This window comes from Archocentrus centrarchus, chromosome 3, assembly GCF_007364275.1.
Source record: "Archocentrus centrarchus isolate MPI-CPG fArcCen1 chromosome 3, fArcCen1, whole genome shotgun sequence".
In the NCBI taxonomy this organism is placed as follows: domain Eukaryota; kingdom Metazoa; phylum Chordata; class Actinopteri; order Cichliformes; family Cichlidae; genus Archocentrus; species Archocentrus centrarchus.
In genome coordinates, this window is record NC_044348.1 from 5,533,221 (window position 1) to 5,554,315 (window position 21,095).

The following is a 21,095-nucleotide window of genomic DNA, read 5'->3' on the forward strand; positions in this document are numbered from 1 at the left end:
ACATTTTTTCAGAGGATATCAATATTACAAGAGCACTGCAGATTTTGTGCTGACAAAATGAAACGTTAGAAATTCTGAGATGTGTAAGGCGCCTAAAAGACTGGGCCATCACACCCTCTGAGCTGCTCAGACTTGAAGCGAGTCAGTGGTGGCTTTGCTCTTTTTTGACAGCTTCCAGTCTACCTGAATCTGCCCAAAAGTATGCATATACTAGCAGAATACTAATTTGCATACTAGGTAACAGTACACTCACTCCCCACAAGCTCTAAGAACTTCAGCTTTGCAGGCAAAACTTTAGACAAATGAAGCTCTACAAATTTATAATATTTTTAGACATTTTCTGTTCTAAAATCAGTTATATCAATAGCAGCAGTTTTGTATTATGCTTTCTGGGACATATGTAAAACTAGTGTAAAACTTAAATGGATTAATTCACTGAAATAATACAGAACCAGGATACTGTTTGAAACAGGTGAAACTTTCTGATTTCACATCACTGTTTCTGTTAACATTCTGATACAGCATGACGATGGACTGTTTTGAAAATGTAAATTAAATATGAAGTAGCAAATACATACTAATTTTCAGTAATCTGCCCTCTTTTGGGCTGCTCCTGTACGTGGTTAGATGGTGTTTTTGAACTATTTCATAGAGCTAGTTTTTATGTTAAATGTACTTGATGTCATCACTCGTAGTAAGTGAGGAGAAGACGTTTTGTGTAATGTGGCGCAGAGTGCTCTAAACCCACCAGCTGAATTGCTATCATTAAGACGGTCTTCAGTGAAAAGGTCCGGTCGCAAAGGTCAAAGAGGTCTTCTAGACTTGGGCCGAGCAGCTCCAGGACCATGGCATTGTACTTCCCACAGGGCCCAAAGTAAAACACCTGAGGCACACCTTCTGCTTAGACACAGGGAGGAAAGAAACAAAGCTTACCAGAGACAAAAACCCAGTAGCTGTCTTTAGATTTATCTGCTGCATATATTTGCAAGCACCTGAAAGAAATCCAAGACAACTCTTAAAAGCTTAGGTAGTAAGCAAGACAATAAACAATATGGTTTCAGTGTTTATTTTTACCGTCTCATTTGACTAATGATATTTCTAACTTGGGTCCAAGGTGAACCACAAGAGGCCTCCAAATAGACAGATAGGAGGAGCAGCACCACAAGGTCATTGAGGGCAGAGCAGAGAAAGCTGCTAGGTAAACATTAACCCTGAGGTGAAATACTGTGCCACTTTGCTGCTGCAAGCTGAAAACTAATCTTTTCTCTGCCTCATATCACAACCTCCCAACAGATATTCTATCTGCTCTACTCTCTCTCACTGCTCCAAAATCCTGTCCATCTGTCACCCTGGCTCTTACTTTCCCTCTTGCCACAGTACAATTTAGTCTTGGGTGATCAGTCTGATGCCACTGGGACTCGCATAAAGGCTGGTGCCCTCTTACTTCTCTGTATGGGGAATCTGGGAGTTAAAGTTCCTTCTAACAGTTAAACTTAATGGAAATGTTTTTCTTTACTTTTTATTTCCTCCTGCATTTTTAAATGAAGTTAAAAGCAAAAAAAGGCTACAAATCACAGATTTTTAAAAAATATATAATAAAAATTATATACAAAAATAATGTGTATGTGTATACACACAGATATACATCTATACACACACAAACACACACGCACGCACAGAGCAGGATTTAAAGTCGCATGTGCATTCGATTCGTAGTTATTTTTAATCGTAATTGGTGGTACATTTGTATTCTTTGTTGTTATCCTGACCACTGCCTGAACTTTGGTTTCAAAGAACAGGAAATCAGGTCAAACTGTTAACTGCCTTCAGGGAAGTATGACTCAAAGTTTGGCCCTGCTTACTTCTAGTCAGAGTCCTATTAAAATGGTCCTCTCGAGAAACTTCAAAGAAAGCTCCAATCATAAGGACCTTGCTTTTAACAGAATAATAAAGCTATGCTCAGTCCTCAGACATGCAGTATAATTGCAAAGTAAAAAAAAAAAAAAAAAAATGCAGTCAGTCCTTTACTATCAAACATCTTGTGCTTCTGACTTTAAAAGTAATCTTTTGTCTTGTGTATACTACATCTATGCACACTTGAAGAAAGTGCACATATGTAGATTTTAAATGTATCATTAAAGCTGTGCACTTTTTTTTTTTTTTTTTTTATAAGTGAAACCTAAAATTTAAAGCTGTAATAATCATTTTAAACAACATAACATTGACATATAAATAGTGTATCTGTTTCAATGTACAACCTTGAATAGAAAAAAAAAATTCACTATGCGTACAGAAAATGATGGACAGGCTGACAGCCCCATTATACTGGTTCGGTCGTTTGTGTTTTATGTGCTATGAAGGAGGAGTCGGTACAATAAGTTAAGTGACAACATTGCCATTATAAAACTATTATTCTGCTTAAGTAGTCAGTAATAGAAACTGCTAACAAATACAAATAATACTCCCAATTTAGTGCACTGATATATTTATACTAAGCATGTTGCTGGAGACATTTGGCTTGCCAGCTGGGTAATGGGAAATGCACTGCAGTATGAAAGGTGGCATAAATGCTGTCAGCAAGCATATGGGCATGTAGGAGTCATGCTGTGCTCCATCCTGTGCTTCTGGACACCATTATGTAGTTCTGTGGGTTGTTAATTGTACCATAGGAATGAGTGCCTTGAAACCCTGGGTGCCTGTGGGAGGCCTAAAAATGTGTCAGATTGGAGATGTGCTGTAAATAAGTTGATAAACAGTTGAGAACAATGTGTATCAAGCTTTTAACTAGCAGAGGAACTCCAGGGATGGTCGAACCACCGTTGTCTAAAGCACAAAAGTCAACAAACATGAAAGACTGAGGCTTTTTGTCCTCAACTGTACACTATAATTCTACAGGAAGACTCAAACTTTGTTGGAAGCTACCAATTTTGTAGGTACCACTTTTAACTTCTCTTTCAATTTTTGTAAACATAAGGAGAGTCTGTGTGCTCACCTGGTTTGTGAGATATTCTTTAATACAAAGTCTGCATTTTTAACAAAACGGATGACGTGCAATAGTGACCGAATAAGCAGGAGAGCACTGAGGGATCTGCCTTTGCTAGAGCAATATTTTAAATAAAACGTGCACCTAAAACCTGCGCGAACCTCCTTCATGCTGCTCCACTCCAGCGTAAATACAGTTCACAAATGCACCACTTCTTTCACCCGCTGAACGCATTCTGTTGCGCATTACTGTAATTAATCAAACTGTAAATGCAGTCTCTTTATAACATAAGGATTGCAAGATGAACGCATGATGACTGAATACGACTCATCCCAACTAAGATACGCTTACCCAGCTACACCTACATCTGTATGTGCAATTTTGCAACCTGAAGTCAAAGATCACATCTTTCACTGGACTGAAACACGATGTAATGAGTCCAGTCCCAAGTGCCCATCATGCTGTAGCCCAGGTTACACAACAAAAATATTAGAAATGAATTTCACAGAAATTAATTTTCAGATTAGTGTGTGATGCCTTTCTGCGTGAAGTTCGCATGTTGTCCTCGTGCCTGCGTGGGTTTCCTCCCACAGTCTAATGAAATGCAGGTTCGGTGAATTCGTGACTCTAAATTGACTGTAGGTGTAAGCGCCTGTATTTTTCCTCACTATAGTATATATGTGTGTGTATGTGTGTGTCAGTGCTGTGATAGACTGGTTATCTGTCCGGAGTGTAGCACGCTACTCATCACCCGCTGTAAGCTGGGACAGACTCCAGCCCGCCACAGCGGGAAAAGCAAATCAGAGATTGGTCGACAGATTTCTCCACTGTACATTTCTAACCTGTGGGTTTTACTGAAAACGCTAAACAGGCTACTCACACTGCGTCTGCAGCGGCTCTACAAAAAAAATATAAAATAAAATATGGGAATGCAGCCAGCTCCTGCATGAGCCAAGATTTTGCACATTGTGCAGACCCACCTTTGATTGGCTGCCTGCACAACTATTACAGCCTGTGATTGGTTGCTCAGCTCTACCCCTCAAATCAAAGTGAAGCTGGCTCCTTTCAGTTTCTGACAGACATAGTTGCTGGCTTGCCTCTGTTGTTCGGTGGCTGCTTTCTCTGTGATGACGACTGTCAATCTGCTCATTTGTTGGACCAATTATCTGACTACTGTGCCATTTTGTTACACTCATTTACATTTTATCAGAGCTGTAGAGCCAGCATTTAGTTTCTGCTGTTTAATTTATTTGAAATAAAATGTGAATTCTTTCACCAAGTTAATGAACTGAAACGCCACTTAAAAACCACAAACATGCTTTTCCATATTTTCGCTCTACATACTGTTACAATGGATGCTCATGGACAGAATTTCAAATACTGTGGTGAACATATATGTGAGTAATCCTTGAGCTCAATTCAGTCTCTAAAAGCCTTTTTTTTCTGCTCTGAGCACTGTCTGATGTCCTAAAGAGTAGATCTAATTAACACTGATCTCTCAGGCACACAGGTCTGACGGTAACCACAGAAGCCCCACCCACCTGCTGTTTGCGAGGGGGAGCCAATCATAAGACAGCATAAAGGGAAGATGATCTTAAAGAGGGAGGAGCTAAACTGTTTGTTTTAGACATACACGGTATAAGATAAACAAGGGTTACGTTGAACTAAGAATTATGCAAAGCTACTCCAGGGGCTGAAATGAGCATAATGAATCCCCTTTAAAAGGTCGTTCTTCTTTGAAGTGACAAGAAATCAACATTTGTAATTATATAGCAACGATGGTGTTAAAAAACAAGCATTATACTCTATCATTCTATGCAAAAAGAAAGCTGCAGGGAAATCCTGTGGTTCTTTTAGATCTCAGTCTCCCTTTAAAGCCACTCTCAAGAACGCAGAGCTCTTTAATTTCTAAAAGCATACAGAAACACTGCTCTAGAGGTTCTCCAATCCCTCATTTTCTCTAATTATTTTCACTCAAATCAAACACTGTAATAAGAGAAGCTCATTTTTCTTCAACAAAGATCCATGATTTCACGTGAGTAGGAACAGACATGCAGGATAAGGCCTCTGGCCTTTCCTTTACATGTCTGTAAAATCTATTAAACTGTGTCACTATTGGAAATGTTTACTCTTTGGGCCTGCAGTGCTTACAGAGATGGTGTAGTGTTTCATGACCACGTCTGCCTGCCAATACCTTTAACAGCTCAACAATGTCCACCCACCCCTGAATAAAGCCTCACACTCTTAAAAACCTTTTTTGTCTCTCACAATGAATCATAATCTTACTGTCTTGTAAAACCAAAGCAGTGATGCACCTCCTATTGTAATGACAAATACACTCAAATATTAACTGGAAGATGATGCTCGATTTTTAATTGAATCATCCTCATTAATATCCAGCGACAGTTGGTTATGCATCAGATAACAACACCTGACAGAGCAGCTGAGTCAAACCACATTAATTCATAAAGACCCCATCACACAGACATTGTGATAACCACATTGGCTGAGAGGAATGTGGCACAGCACACAGCCAAGAAGAAATGAGGTCACGTTATCCCATCTGGAGGAGAGGACAGAGGCAGGTTAGTACTAAGAGAGGCAGACCCACTCTCTAAATATTTAATGAGTTTCCGCACAGTTGGCCTTTTCCAGCCCTTGCCTTTGCAAAACAATAGCCATTATACTTCCTGTCGGGTTATCACATATGCATGTAGAGCTTCAAAAAAAAAAAAAAAAAAAAAAAAGCACATCAAAGATCATCTACTAGCAAAAAAACCCCCCCAAGCCTTTAATTTTCTATGACAAACTGTAACATCACTGTGTTGTAATGACCACATTAGGTAATAAGTTAAATCTCATGAATAGCTCTTGTTTGGGTCAATACATTTCATATGTATCCATTATTATTTTACTCATCTGACCAGGAGAACCATGGATACTGTTAAAAAAAGACTTTTCTATTATTTCATTGTTTCTAGCCTTCCCACCCATTTCCTCTAGCACCAACACTAAAAAAAAAAGAAAAAAAAAGTTGCCTTAATTTCATTCTCTGTAGTGCTCATTTGATCCTGATAACATTCGTGCTGGTAGATGCCGTAACAGCGATGCGTCAGAAACCCTGACTAATCTTTTCTAGCAAACTGAGAAGTTGTCAGTTATTGCACTAATTCATTAAAGCTAAAATCACTGTTCAACATTATGAATCAAATGATGTACGAAAGAAACTGAAGCCATAAGCTGTGTTATCGTCATATCAGGTAAATAGCTGTTTTTAAGTTTCTTGATTTTTTTTATTTAAAAAGAGGTTAAAGTCCATGACTAACTGGTCTAACTGGTTATAATGGTGGAACATTTACACCCTTAAGAGTCATATTTTCCCCTGTGGCTGAGAAATAACAAGGCAAAAAACAAAAGCAAAAATTAGACTTAGACTGGCCAGATTTTTGAAACCACAGGTCTGATTGAATCATTATGATGCTTAGTATCTGCTGAATATGCAAATAGCCAACTTCAAAAATCCCCATCAGTTTAATAAGGCAATGCAACTGTTTTCACAGCTTTCCACTCCACAAGTGATTTAAAGAAAAAAAAAAGAAGTTTAAATTAAACCATCCTGCACAGTAGGAGTGGGTGATAGATAATTATCACAATATTTCAATATTTATATTTATACATTTCTGATAATATTCCTGCCAATATAGAAAAAAAATTGAACAATGTTTTATTGCTGCTTGCAGTTTACAGGCAGCAGCATTTAAGTAAGTAAATGAGGGGCTTTTCTATCCTTGTCCAATGAGCTACTGCTACCCGTGACACTTCCTAATATGAACGAATAATCAACCTACTGAAACAAGATGCCAGCAGCAGCATTATACTGCATTAGTAGGTGACAGAGCATTAGTAAAATGCAAGCGCAAAAGCAGCCTCTGTATTTTTTTCTGGAAATTTTAAGTATAAAATAACTGCTTAACACTTCAGTTTAACAGTAACTAAAGCAACTTAACCTTGTAACTCATCAGGAGCTGCACAACACTGTCATAATAAAACTAAAATAAAACTAAATATTTTCTCTCTGGGATGTTTTATCTTTTGAGCATTTTTAGCCAGCTGCTTAAAGCCCTGCTTTTCCACCGTGTAACCACATCAGTAATTTCCATCAACCATTTCTGTCATATGGAGTGCAACTAATGTTCCAGTCACTCGTTTACATTTGGGTTGCACGTCACTGTCTGCTACCATTTCCTCATTCGTATCTTGGTTGTACTGCACAGTGTATTTTTGCATCAAATGGTGTTTAAAAAATAGGCAATAAAACTGTTACTGCTAAAGTACTGTACTTTACTTGAGGTTGCTGAAGTAGCTCAGATTTTAGGTACTAAATCATCACATGGCTCATGGCTCAGACATGCCTGGTTTGGTCTCAATGTTGTGCACACTAGGGAACGTAAACACATGGCACTGCTATAGGAACTGCAATGTGATTTTTTTTTCCTTTATTATGTAAAAATGTACACAGCTATTATCATGCTATGGCACAGCCCTCCCCTACTTTCAGGAGAGCTTCAATGATTCATGGAGTAACTTGAAAAAAGATCATGGACACAAATTCTTTGCGTCAATGCTTCGTTTAATTCACGTGACTATGTAATGCTCAGAAGTTACCGTATTTCACACCGAGGCTTAGTACTGAAGCACAATGTGCTTACACTTCATTACATGTAGCAGGCTTGATTTATTGCTGTGGTGGAGAAAACAGCGAGGGGCAAAGCCAGAGAAAAAGACAATCATCCAAAGTTTGGGACCATTTCAAACAAACAAAAAAAAAAAAAAAAAAAACTGTCCAGTGTGTCCATTGTAAAACTTAATTAGTTTGACACCATAGCATGACATCAGTGATTCAACATCTCAACAGAAAGTACCCAATCTAGGCATCAAGTCCAGAGAGCAGAACCAGAAACTAAAACTAAACCTCCAGTAGAAATGTATTGATGCATGCGGGAAAAAAAGAAACACGTATACAGGATTGTGCCAAACAAGCTCCTAATTTTCCTCAACAAAAAGACTGATAACAGCAGTAAAGATGACACTGTAGCTTAATGTGGAGCTGAAGTCTTTATATACACATAATGAAGAGCAAGGTGGAATCTTTTTCTGGCATCCACAACATCAGTACTTGTGAGTTTAATCCATTAAAATCTTCACTGGTAAAAAGCTAGCCAGAATCCTTAAGCAAACCACCTGTTCATCAAGCTTAAATGTGAAGAAAACTGTCTTTTCAGCTCCTCCCATTGACTGCCGCTTGTTTTGCATGGCAACAAAGCTGCAGTAAAGCTGTAGAAATTAAAATAAAAGCTGAATATACGCAGATAAACTGTTAAATTGGTCTGACAAGGTATTTAAAATTTAGCAGCCGTCCCACTATCTGTCACAGTGATACACGCAGGAGAGCATGGCGTGTAGTCAAATAGATTTATTTCAAAGCTTTAGTGAAATTATTTTGCAGATTCAGATATATGAAATGATACAATATGAAATATTTTTATATTACATAAAATGATTATATTAAAATATATTAACAGCTTTATTTTTCACATGCCAGGAAAAATATATCATACCCAGTGAAGTTTAGGTTAGACAATGAATTCCTTATTATTCTCACTTTGAGTAAATCCCTGTACCATGTTCAGCTGAGCTGGCCGCTGAGTTGACAGCATTTTGAACATGATTATCACAGACATGGGCTCACTGTTAATGGTGGAGGACAAAAGCTTTCAATCCCAGGTAGACGTTTCCTTCAAGAACTTACTTCATGAAAATGATGGTGAGAAAGTATGAAGATATCAAAGACAAGCAGAAGACCACTCTTATGGTTGTTTTATGCTAGAACGCAGGTAGCAAAGGCAGTTTGTGGGCAGTCTAGGACTGCCTGTCTACCTGCAGAGTGCGCTTGTTGTCAGATGGGGCAGTGTCAAAAACGTGTGATACAACTCTTGTTTGTGCTGCTGTTGGTTCATCAGCCAGAAGTTGTAACATACAAAGAGTAGCGTCCATGGCAGGTACTATCTGTATCTTTCATGTTGTATTTTTGATCTTTGATTTGTTTCATGCTTCTCCCATTCCCAGTAAACTCCGCTGTTCCTTCCTTCCCTATTCCGGCCCACTTGTCAGCCAATCAGCAATTGACTGGCGAGAGGTCATCCGCATCCAGCGACATACAGTTGTGATTTGGAGAACTAAATGGGACCACGTTTGCGGTGGGTGGAAAACCCCTCTCTAAACGCTGTGCGAACAGAAACTCGTACACAGAGGGACACGTTTGCGAGACCATAAACTGCACTGGAAGGAGACCGACAGCTTACACACAGAAAGTAAAAGCTGCTGTCCGTGACAATATCATAATTGTCATAATCGCATTTTGCCAGAAAAAATTGATGGACATCAGGGCGATGTGCAAGTCACAAACTGAAGTTGTGCAGAATGCTCTGAAAAACCACCAAGCGGGCAGTCTCAAGATGCCTCGTTGAGCATTTTAAAAAGAGCAAGCTGGTATGCACTAAGCTAAAGGATACGCAGCTCCAAATGGGCACACCGCAGCACATGCTTCAAGATGCAAATACGTCCTGGAATAGCATTTACCACATTATCCAGGCTTCTGGAACAAAGATGGCCTGTGACTGCTGCACTGTCTGAACCCAGCAGTGGCTCCAAGAGGAAGACACTGCGATCTCAATCTCAAGTCTGATCAGTGGAACCTGACTGAGGAACTACACCAAATCCTTGAGCCAGTTGAAGGGGCTATAGTATTCCTGAGTGAGTAACAATATGTTACACTCACTGTTATTCCAAGGCTTACCCAAAGCTTTAAGTCGTCCATACAGAATTCAGCTTTCGAGACTTCATAAGCAAGATCCTTCCAGGCTCATGTGGCTCAACAGATCACAGCAAAATGGGAAGTTTCAACCTGAATCTCCGGTCCTGCTGCACTGCTGCTTTGGATCCCAGGTTTAGTAAACTTAAGTTCTTGCCAGCTGATGAAGCATTGAGGGTCCAAAGCACAGTTCAGACTATGACGCTTACTTCCAAAAAACAAGCAAGGCAGACCAAAATGAAAGTGAAAATGAAGCTGCCTGCACACTTTAAGACAACTCCTGCACCTCTGGCAAGACCCAAGGTCACTGCTCAACATGTTGTCTATGCATGCAGGCATTCATCCAGTCATGTACACAAACTCCCAGCGATTGAATCAGCTTAATATCAATATGTAACCTGAGATGAGTAATCACTTGCTGTGGAAACGACGCAATCTTTGGGCTGATCTTCCCAAACAGTCAAATCACATGCAGTCACATAAAAACACCAGATGGAGTAGCAAACAAATCTATGACCTTACCTGCGGTTCCCAGTGTTTTGTAGAACCGGTACTCTAAATGCAGCTGTGGTGCCCTCGACTTCACTGGTTCCTAAATAGTGAAGACATCCAGACCAATATTTAGTTAATCAGCCATACACATCGGAATAAATGGAATTTTAATGCAATGTCTAAATGAATGAATAAAGATAACGAATAGAATATTTTCTATACTTTCACACTGCAACCATTAAAATGTTTCTGTATCGCTCAATGCCCAAAGTTAACACTTTACCAAAACATCATAATAGAGCTTAAAAAAACAGTTTGAAGATAATATCCTTAAAATAAACATTAAAATATACATTTCCAGTTCACTGTTGGGAGTCTTGAAACTCAAACACACTTTAAATTTAAACATTTTTTCAGCTCAAGTGTCAGCACACCATACAGCAGAACGAGTAGCTGAAAGCCATTTCGTTGGTGAGCTTAATACTTTGATTCTGCAGCAAATTACAACTCTCTGGTGAGCAATAATAAGGGCATGAGTCAGGAGCCACGATTTCCAGTCCAGCAGCCGCTGAGGAGACACGCCTAGCTGAGCATCTACACCTCACTCACATTTCTCTTCAAGAACACAACAGTTACATGCAACACCAATATTTCTGGAAACTGACTGCAAATTAGTCAAAATGGCTCATCCTGAATTCACCCATTTAAAATCAACACCTAATATTGAACACAGAGGAGAGACTAACATTAAGCATCTGTCTCATCCTGTTTTCTATGCACTAATGAACTATTTCAGTTTCCCATTATCAGTCTATTATATTAAAACAATTACAATAAAGCAAACCACCCTTTCAAAGTTTTCTGTACCAATATTAAGGATCATGAGTTAAACTGACTACTGCCAATTTCACCACTGGACCATTTCTACATTACGAAGTCCTTTAAAAGTAATGAGTTTAACATTAAATTTGATTCTAAAATCATTTGCAGATGTGAGAAGTCAAGCAGTAAAAGAAAGAGTGCACTTACCAGTTTAATAGCTACATACTCATTTGTGTAGAGATTTTTGCCTGAAATAAGACAGGAGAGTAGAAGAATGCATGAGATGGGTTTTAAACATAAATCACACTACTTCAGAGAACAAATAATTCCATAATAGATGAGAAGACATATTTCCAGCAAACTTTGCAGGATCCATGTCTACTAGCAAAACACGAACCTTGACTGAGATTCAACTTACCAAGCTTCAATTCACCAAAGTTTCCACAGCCAATCTTCTTGCCTACGCGAAAATTTGGCCCCACCATGAGAACCCCGGAGGAGCTGGAAGAGCCAGATGGCCGGGACGAATGTCCGCTCCGGCCTCCCTGGGACACTTTCGTGCTCCTTTGCGGTCGGTCACCATACTTGTCTCTCTGCTGATCCATGGTGAGAGCAGCACAGGTCAGTGGGAGCCTGGAGTGATGTACAAAAAGGCCTCTTGGGCCGGGCCCACCACAGCCACAGCCCTGGTCACTGGTGGTGCCTGGATGGTACAGTCACTCTCATGGGACAAAACCTGGCGCAGCTGACCGACACTCTGACCCGTCCTCACCCTCACCTCTAAGAGATGTTAGGCCTCAACATTTGTTACGGGAAGGAGAAGGTGGAAGACCTGTAACAAACATATGGCAAGAGATAAGACATTACCCTTCAATAGAGAGCATTTTATCCCGTTTTAAAAACCTCACTGCCCCAAGAAGTAAATAGATGATCACAGATTAAAATTAAACTAAAATGTTTAGGCATTTTGTTTAAGGGACAAAGGTTAAAATAGGATGGATATTCAATTTTTCTGTTTTCTCAACTGCTGTTAGGTGGGAGAAAAAAAAAAAAAACTGAGCAAAATCACACTTTACTCCATGTGCTTGTTTTTCAAAAAGTTTTTAATGTCAAAATGAAAAATCCAGACCACGTCAGGCCACAAGGCAACACTATTAATGAAATTTTAACAACGCCACCACCATATTTCCTATATCTAACTCTGTCATGCGGGAGCAGGTTTAACTCATCTTTAAAGGTCATTTACAGGCTTACAAAAAAAAAAATCGTGTTTACAAGTAGACAGTGCCAAACGAGGACAAGTGGCTCACTCCAACAGAGCTGCTGGGTAAAGAGATAGTAATCAAGTCACAGTGGTCACAGAAAACACAACAGTTAGTTTGAACATCAACACAAAAATCTTAAGTCATAGTTTGTGTTCCTGAAGGCATCTCACCACCCACAGCTAAACCCTGCCAGACAATGTCAGAGGAGAATATTATGTAAACAATTATATAAAGCCACAGCGGCTCGCAAGGACACCGAAGCTCAGTTTGATGGACACTGATCCCATTTTGGTTTAACGTCTTCCCTTATTAAATTATGTGAATTCAGAACAAAAAGGCGATTAGTGTGTAACTGCACAATCACTTTGGCGTATGATTTTATCAGCTACGGGACTCTTGGGGAAATCCCATTCTGTTAATCATCTTCAACAAATTAGAGTACTGCTGAAGCAAGACGAAAAGTCGCCGGTAAATTAGGCTGACTGACTATCTTGCTAATTATTTACTCAAAATCTCTCGTCAACACTGAAAACACCTTTTCATGTTTTCAGGAAAAACAACATCTACTACTGTTTTCATGACAATGCTGTAATTCCTGAGCACGGAAAGACTGCTGCTCAAAGTATTTGTGTGTGGGCTTCTGGATGACTCATGCCCAGTATTGCCTGCACAGATCTCAGCATCAAAGACAGCTAGTTTGCTCTCAAGGGCAACAGTGCACTGTTGCTATTACATAAAACCAGGAACAGCACAACGTGGCTATAAAAACAGGTTTGCAGCAAGGACCAACGGTGAGCAGTTTCCACTGTGCAAATAATCATTTGTAGGCCACGCTAATCCAGCATGCACCAGGGTTTACACTAGCTAAGCTAATTTGAGCCACTTAGCTGTACCTCTCAACCGCATTGGTTGTGTTTGTCCCCTTTAGGGCATTTATCATGAAATTAACTAACAAATAATACAGCTTGCTTTGTTGTTAATTGTACAAAAAGCCCATCCATTTCAAATACAAATGTATTTTCTAGAAATCACAGATATTACAGATTTATATCCAACCTAGGCTGAACAGAGCTTTGGCCTTTCAATTTCTGCAGGATTCTGCCCAGAAAAAATTCACAGCCTGCCACTATTGGAGGATCGGACAACCTGAGTGGGGGTGGGGGCTGGCTATCGGCTATTGGATGACCGCTAGTGCTAATAGCTGCGCCTGCTTCCTAACTGTGGTGATAGCGAATGGTTGTGATAGCAAACGGTAAAATTCTCAGCCCAGTGACGGCTTTCAAAACTTAATTTCCAGAAAATGCAACATCTACGTAAATTTACCAATAAGAACTTTTTTAATTCTATTTTTTAAAACATGGATGAACATACGGATGATAATCCAACGTGCAGCACGATTGTGCAAAACTTGGATAGAATTTGATCCAAAGTGCTGACCCACTTTGTGCACAGTGTAAAGTGAATAAGCGTAACAAGTTTTATATTTTTGGAGATAAAACTAAAATCTAGTCTGTTTTATAAATGTATAATTTATTTTGGCCAGCTGCACTGCACCACAGCTCCTCTTTTGTGAACATGCCCTGACATGCCTAACCTGACGACTGCCATGGAGAAACATCAAAGGGGGCACAAACCTAATTCATACTATATAAAAGGCATCAAAACTACATCGAGAGTACAAAAAGACCTTCAACCTTTAACAGCAAAGATGGACAGCACTAAATGCTGTACTAATCTGCCTGTAGTTTGGTTTATTTACTGTACTGTTTATTGATGTGTTATCATTAAGTGGAGAAAAACAGCTGCAGAGACGTAGGTTGCATCATTTCAGAGGTATCCTTTTCTTTACTCTGTGTTTATAAGGGAAAATAAATATTTAAGCAATTGCATAAAATTAGTATTTTACTGGGCACATGCAGTCTGTGTACATGAATTTCAGTGGACCCCATAATCAATAAAGAGGAGAACAAAGTCAAACAATCCACTGGATTGTGGGAAACTGTGGAGAATAAATTACTGCGGAGACCTGCGGTCTGAATAAATGGCTTCTTTAGTCATGATGTAAGGATGGGAATCCCCAGCCTTTATCCCGCTGGAGGCACCGTGTCTACAGATAAATGAAGCTATGTTTGAGGAAACACACCTTCTGGCATCCTATAAAAGTAAATGTGACTCTCAGAAATAGATGACAGGAGAGGATTTTATAAAATCAAATCCCATTACAGAGTACTGAACGAACTTTTGACGGCAGTCAAAGATGTCATTACTGCAAATTAAAATAAATAAAATAAATACTACAGGCTAGTGGTGCTTTTTCAAATTTGTTCTCCAATAAAGTCTCCTGTCTGCAATAGTTAAGGTCTCATCTCTCATGTGAAGATTCTGGTTCTTGGCAGAGATTAATAAAAGGAACAGATATTTTCAGACCTGCGTGACTAACAGAAACCAGACAAATCTGAAACAGTCTTAATGAGAACTGATTCTTGATTCCCAAATGCAACATTTGGCCTAATTTGGCAAGTTGAGAGGCATGCTGAGCAACAGCTCACATGTAATATTATGGATGTATTTTCAATGTCATACAAGAGTTTCATAGTGGACGGAAGGAGTGGGCTACGTGAAGATCTCCTATTGTCAACAATGAGTACTCGGCTGCTTGGCCGGCCGATGCTGGTGTGTATTACAGATATTGATAAGATTTTAATGGCAGCAGCGCTGTAGTCAATTCGGTTAGGTTCTTTATCAATATCCTTGTTGATTCCTGATCACTTCTCTTTGTGGAGGAAAAAGTAGGTCTACAGAAGTTTTCAGTGACTTTTTTTTTTTTTTAAATCTCTTAAGTTAAAGAGAGTGGAGGGAGAAGAAAAAAAAACTGCACGTGACTCAGGTGTAGAAGTTTTACTGCCATGACTTTCACATCAGCATTTTTGTGGACTGCTCTTTTTATCTCTATTTAGCAACGTGTTTTGTTGCACTGCATTTCCTTGAATGTAAGACTTCGTTCAAAGGTAAATAAATAAATAAAACCTGAGTACGGTGAGGGACACAGGGGCCCCTCTACTAAGAAGCAAGTTCAACATAACTAGGTTATATTTACCTTATCTCGCTTCACTTAATGGTGCAGTGTGGTTACGTGTTGGTATCCACACAACTTTGAAGAGTATTGTCTACATGCTGTAACATTTACTGTCACCAGAGGACTTGTTCACGCTGCTGTTGGTCCTTGAGTTCAGCTCCTGCTACAGAGAGGGCCAAAGTCATAATAGACAAAAACCTTCTTCATAAGGGAGCGAAACCAAGTGTTAAAAACAACGAAAACTGTCCATTGTGGCCACTGTCTGTGTTTTTCATGCTGCTTCTTTGATGTCTGATGATTATTTTTGTGCTTCTCCCTCTTCATGGTGAACTCCGCTATGACTCCTTCCCTATTCAAGCTCACTTTACAGTCAGCATTCAACCTACACTTAGTATCATTACCGTGAGCCTATGTGCTGTTGTTTTTTTTTGGAGGACTAGTTGCAAGCACTCCCGAGTAGGTTGGATAACCAAAATCATTCATTCTGCATAGCCAAATATCTACACAAACTCACGGTTGTGTCAGTTTGTGTAAATATTTGTACCACAAATCCCAATTTACCTCAAGATAAGCAATCAGGCTAAGTGGTCACACAAATGTGGTTAACTAGATAAGTAAACCCAGAAGTGCTCAATATAAATACAAGCATATACATGCGAGAGTGCTGGTGTCTGCAGCATATGACCAATCAGAAACACAGATAAATAATAATTTTATGCTTATCAATCTACTTTTGTAAGCCATGCTAATCCAGCATGGACCAGGGTTTACATTAGCTACGCTAATTTGAGCCAGGTAGCCGTACCCCCTCAACTGTCCTGGATTTTGACAAGAGTGAAAAATTGTGCTCGCACATCACTGTGTACAGTGCATCTTGCAGCAACCTTTTTGAACGGGTAATCCCCACCAGCAATCAGCTGATCATGCTGAATAAGCACGCAAACATAGATCTATAGATTGTTGGTTGTTGTATTGGAATATTTGGCCATGTGGTGCGGCTGAAAGCAACACAGCTATGTAGCCAAAGCAGTGGTGTGATTGCACGATAGGAGATCAACGTATGTGAGCATTCAGCATTTTGCTGAGTAATGACTGAAAAGGCCTACTATATTAATTAAGTTCAGCCAATTTAAAAACAGAAAGGAAAACTGGTAAAAAATGCCGACTGTGTAAGTAAACACACTTATCAGTATTATAGCACTTTCACTAAGACAGAAGAATCTGACAGATTACAATTCGAGACCCTCTTACAATAATTTTCATTTTTTTTGTGTGTGTTTTTTTTTGCATTTTTGGCCACAGCGGCTTTTATCCACAGTGGAAAGAGACAGGAAATGGGGGGAGGATACAGAGGAAGACACGTGGGCAAATTGGCCGGGATGCAAACCCGCACCACAACACGACATGTGTATGTTGGGGCCGGCTTCACCACTAAGCCACCCAGGAGCCCTATTTATTTAATACATATTCAGGTTTTTCAGAAAACACACAAAAAAAGAACCAAATACTGAAAAGATGATTGATGATTTAGGCCAAAAAAAACCCAAAATCATAAAAAAGAAAAAAATTTTTTGTCAGAAAATGACTAGGACAAACTCTTATTCATTAAATTAATGTTTAGATGTGCATAAGCCAATTTCAGCCTCATTCTTTCAGCTGCAGCATTGGTGCTGTTTAACAGTCTGAGAGCAAGTCAAAAATAAAGATAATTCAAATGTAAGCTTAATTTAATATAAGCATAAAAAGTATAGATAAGTGCCCTGCTTTAGGGTCATACATTAAGGGAATATAGAACTTTTTTTAAACTGCTTTCAGCCTAGAGGTAAAAAGCAGGTTCTTACTGAAGCTCTACTGAAAACAAAGACTTTAGACGCTTACTAAAAACTTTACTATCTGCACACGGAGGTCTGAGGTATCTTCCATTTATGGTGACACCATTTTCCAGAGAACTGTCTGGACAGTAGCTGGTGACTTCTTAGCTGCTGACCTCTTATCTCAAATACAGGAGCAGGTTAGGAAGTGAACTGCCTTGGAAACCGTGAAAACTCAGGGTGAACCCAAAAAGTTATTTCACTAAGCCACTAATCTTGCTTCATAGTAAAGGTCCTGACTGATCCTGAGACGAAGGGAACAGGCACACTTCAACACACAGGTTCCCCTTTAGAAATCTTGTGAGGTTTTTCTTCCTATAGCTAGATCCAGATGACAGAAAGCTCCCTTTTAGTAATTTTAGCTGGAGTTAAATGAGTGAGCTTTCAGCTAGGGGCAAAAGCAGGCCGCTGTAAAAGAAAGGGGGTGCTTGATTTGAAGCACAAGGGTGGGGGAAACTCCTTAGTATAAATGAATGCAAAACAAGAAATCATTTTTCTCAGAAGTTTTGTTATAGTTGCCATTAAAATCCAATTAAAAAAAAAAAAATTCAAAACTTTGGTCACCAAAATAATGTTTAAAGATATATTTTCCCAAACAAGTTATCCTTCGACTTCACAGTTACTTCACTTCGACGTTGTGCAGTTACGCAACAATACGGATTCATTAACGACACTTAGTGTTTCTGTACATCATGCGGGGTAGTGGGCAAATGCCAAACTAATTCACATTACAGAGACTGCCAAGAAAAAGGAAAAACAGTAGGCTTTCCTAAATCTTTAAGATCGCAATGAGTAGAGCTACAACGTCAAAAGAAGCGTCAAAGTAATGACAATACGAAGCGCACCTTGCAATCTTAACCTTCAGAATAAACATCTGCGCGAACACTGGATGCTAATCGTGTGATCATGTGAGTTCAATATGTGGCGAGAATTATGACTCTGATTGATGATCGCAATATGATCTTTTGACCATGGGCCCAGTTCCAGTAGATACTACAATTAGTTTGTCCTGAACTGGAACAGATTAGTGGTAAATGTAGCTTCCCTTTTAATGAGGGTATTGACTTTGTGATGACATGGCCTGATGTTTTATGATGTGCTCATTTGAACAATGACATTAATAGACTCAATAAAAATAAACCCTCATAAATATTTTGGATTCTTATACACCAATGTACAGATAAAACTGCCACTTCTGTTTTTACTTAAAAGTAAAAAAAAAAAAAAAAAATGCAGCCACTATATATCCACTAACAGAAATGGGTTGTTTGTATGCAAGCCACACAAATGACCCATTTAATGCACTTGAACCACTGCATATTTTGAATAATTAAAGTTATTGTGTTCAAGTAAGCCGTTCCCCACAACGAGGATATCAAGGATATCCCAAAGCTTTATGATTCTGAATGCTGCTCACTGTGCGTGAACAGGAAATGTGTCATATTACTGGAGATGCTCTCACAGCACAGTTGAGTTGTTGTTGCTGATGTCACGGATCTGTCACATCACTCATAATCTCTGAGCTGAAAATGTGCAATAGGCCATTTTATTTTCTAGTTCCACTGCAGAAGTGATGAAGGAGGAAAGCAGCATTTGTAGAAATATGCAAGTAATGCATTATGACGGCATGTTTTCACAAAGCTGCTGCAATGCTGAAATGTGAAGAGACTCAGAAACAAATCTGTCTGCAAGCACGAGAGTTCATTGGATTATCAATCGCTGGCAATCAAAACCTAAATATTTCAAGAGTTTAGAAAAGTTCATGTAATTGGTTAATAGGCAGTTTTTACATCCCGCACTATTCACCAGTACTTTTCCTTCAGTACCACAGTAAGGAGGCATTGAAAATCTATTTAAAAGACCTTGATTACAGCGCGTAAATGTGCCTGTCAAAATACCACGAAAAACTGAAAGATGCTTTGAGCTGATTAGCATCTATTAAAAATGACTAATCTGTTGACATCTTTTTTTTCTCCTATTTTTACAGAAGCATAAAGGCTCTGAGTGCAGTAATTAACCTTCAGTGGAAAGATCAGCTTGAGAGGGGGGCCTGCCAACAGTGCAGACTCCTACTGTGACCGTGCCAGCTAAAGGCTGCTGCCTGAAGGGAATTTTGATAATCTATACTCTTCCTCCTCTGAAAATTCACATTAAAAAATAAATAAATGTATGAGAACAGGCTATTTTTTCCTCATGTTTGACTGAATGATCACCCAAATTCCTGCATGATCAGCACCAGTATATCATTTTTTAAATTCAGCTACTGTCTTTTTCGGATAATCATTTGCACAATATGAACTGATGTTACATGTTTCTAAATATACAAGGAGGAAGTTTAAAAAATATTTACACTTTGCATAGACGTGGGCAGTCTTAAGTTGTGTAAACAGTAAGTTTGAGCTCTACACAAACTATTTTATATAATTGATCATGTGCTCACATGGCCCCAGACTAGACAATTGTTCAGCTACTAATGTCTCAATATGTGACCTTCAGAACTGGTTTACGCTGCTCTCTTAAAGCACAGCCACGCAGTTATTTTATTGCAAAATACTGATCATAACTCGTTTCATACTAATGAGAAAGGAAATACACTTTACGACGGACCATGTCTATTAAAGTTTGACTGGTGGCAAAAAAGAAATATACACTGCAGCTACACATAGAGGTAAAAAAAAAAAAAAAAAATAATTAAACTGATATTAACCCCAACCGTGCGCATCAGGCAGAACTAGACAAGCTCAATTCCAAGACGTACAACTGTCCCGACGGCGAGCAGGCTGAGAGGGAGGTCTGGGTTCAACCTTTTCTATTGGGAGCATCCCTCACCTTGGAGCAAGCAGTCAAGACAGTGGGTTTTCTATGTGAGGAAGTGCTGGGCAGAGGCAGCTGAGGCTGATCGATCTTTTACAAACAGGCCTAAGGTTGAATCAAAACAAGGAAGCGAGGTGGCCGCTGCATGCCAGCGTTTCAAACCCAGTCCTAACATTCGTGCTGGTCATATCGAGCGATAAGCAAACTAACCATCAGCTCAGTAAAAGCACCATCTTACCAACGTTAAAACAGACTAATCAGCCATAAAGCTAGCGTTAGCAAAACATTACTTAGCCACGATGATGGTTGGGCTGGCTAAATATACTGTGAGAAAAATCGCGAGATAGACATTTGCATGTTAATCATAAAAACCGAGTTGTTTAAAGGGCAGCAAACACAGCAGCCTCCCTCTCTTCGCCTGGTGTCAACGCCTTAGCTAACACCTACTGATGGCTAGGTGACAGCTGGACCGAGTGCAACAAGGAAATTAGCTCCGTTAGCAGCGAAAATATTAGCCAAGAACCAAAAGCCTCCAACCAAATGCTGCTGCTTCGCTAGCTGGTCGCCAGCAAACAGTTCCTGCTCACCTTCGCTGTGGGGAGATCTAAGACGGCCGGGATGCAGCTTGTTGTTTTCGCAACTCTAAAGAAAAAAAAAGAGACGAAAACCCCGAGTGTGACGGGAGGTTTTCCGCGCTGCTCGTTGCTGCTGTTGTCTCAAGCTTGAAGAGCCAGCAGAGCGCCGTTAGCGGCTCTATCCATTCTTCGTCTGCCTTCGCTGCTCGTGAGAGGGTCGAACATACCGGATGTAGAAAGACGGCACCGCCCGCTTCTCCACGCGTACTTCCAGGTCACGCTGAGACTGGCTAATTAGCGGTGAGCCCATTAAAAGTACAGAAGCG

General features: G+C 39.6%; 1 protein-coding gene across 3 annotated transcripts in view; it reads right to left on the reverse strand.

The window, feature by feature from the left end:
- The window catches only part of csnk1g1 (casein kinase 1, gamma 1), a 33,811-nt gene extending 12,716 nt beyond the window's left edge, over window positions 1-21,095 (reverse strand). The window contains exons 1-5 of one of the 3 annotated variants that reach the window (XM_030718599.1): window positions 20,782-21,095; window positions 11,587-12,000; window positions 11,376-11,416; window positions 10,377-10,446; window positions 749-897 (exon numbers count right to left, since the gene is read on the reverse strand). In XM_030718599.1, the coding sequence (XP_030574459.1) occupies window positions 749-897; window positions 10,377-10,446; window positions 11,376-11,416; window positions 11,587-11,773 (447 nt within the window). In that variant the 5' untranslated portion in view covers window positions 11,774-12,000; window positions 20,782-21,095. The remainder of the gene's footprint in view (window positions 1-748; window positions 898-10,376; window positions 10,447-11,375; window positions 11,417-11,586; window positions 12,001-20,781) is intronic. The other 2 variants (XM_030718608.1, XM_030718617.1) reach the window with 2 other exon arrangements.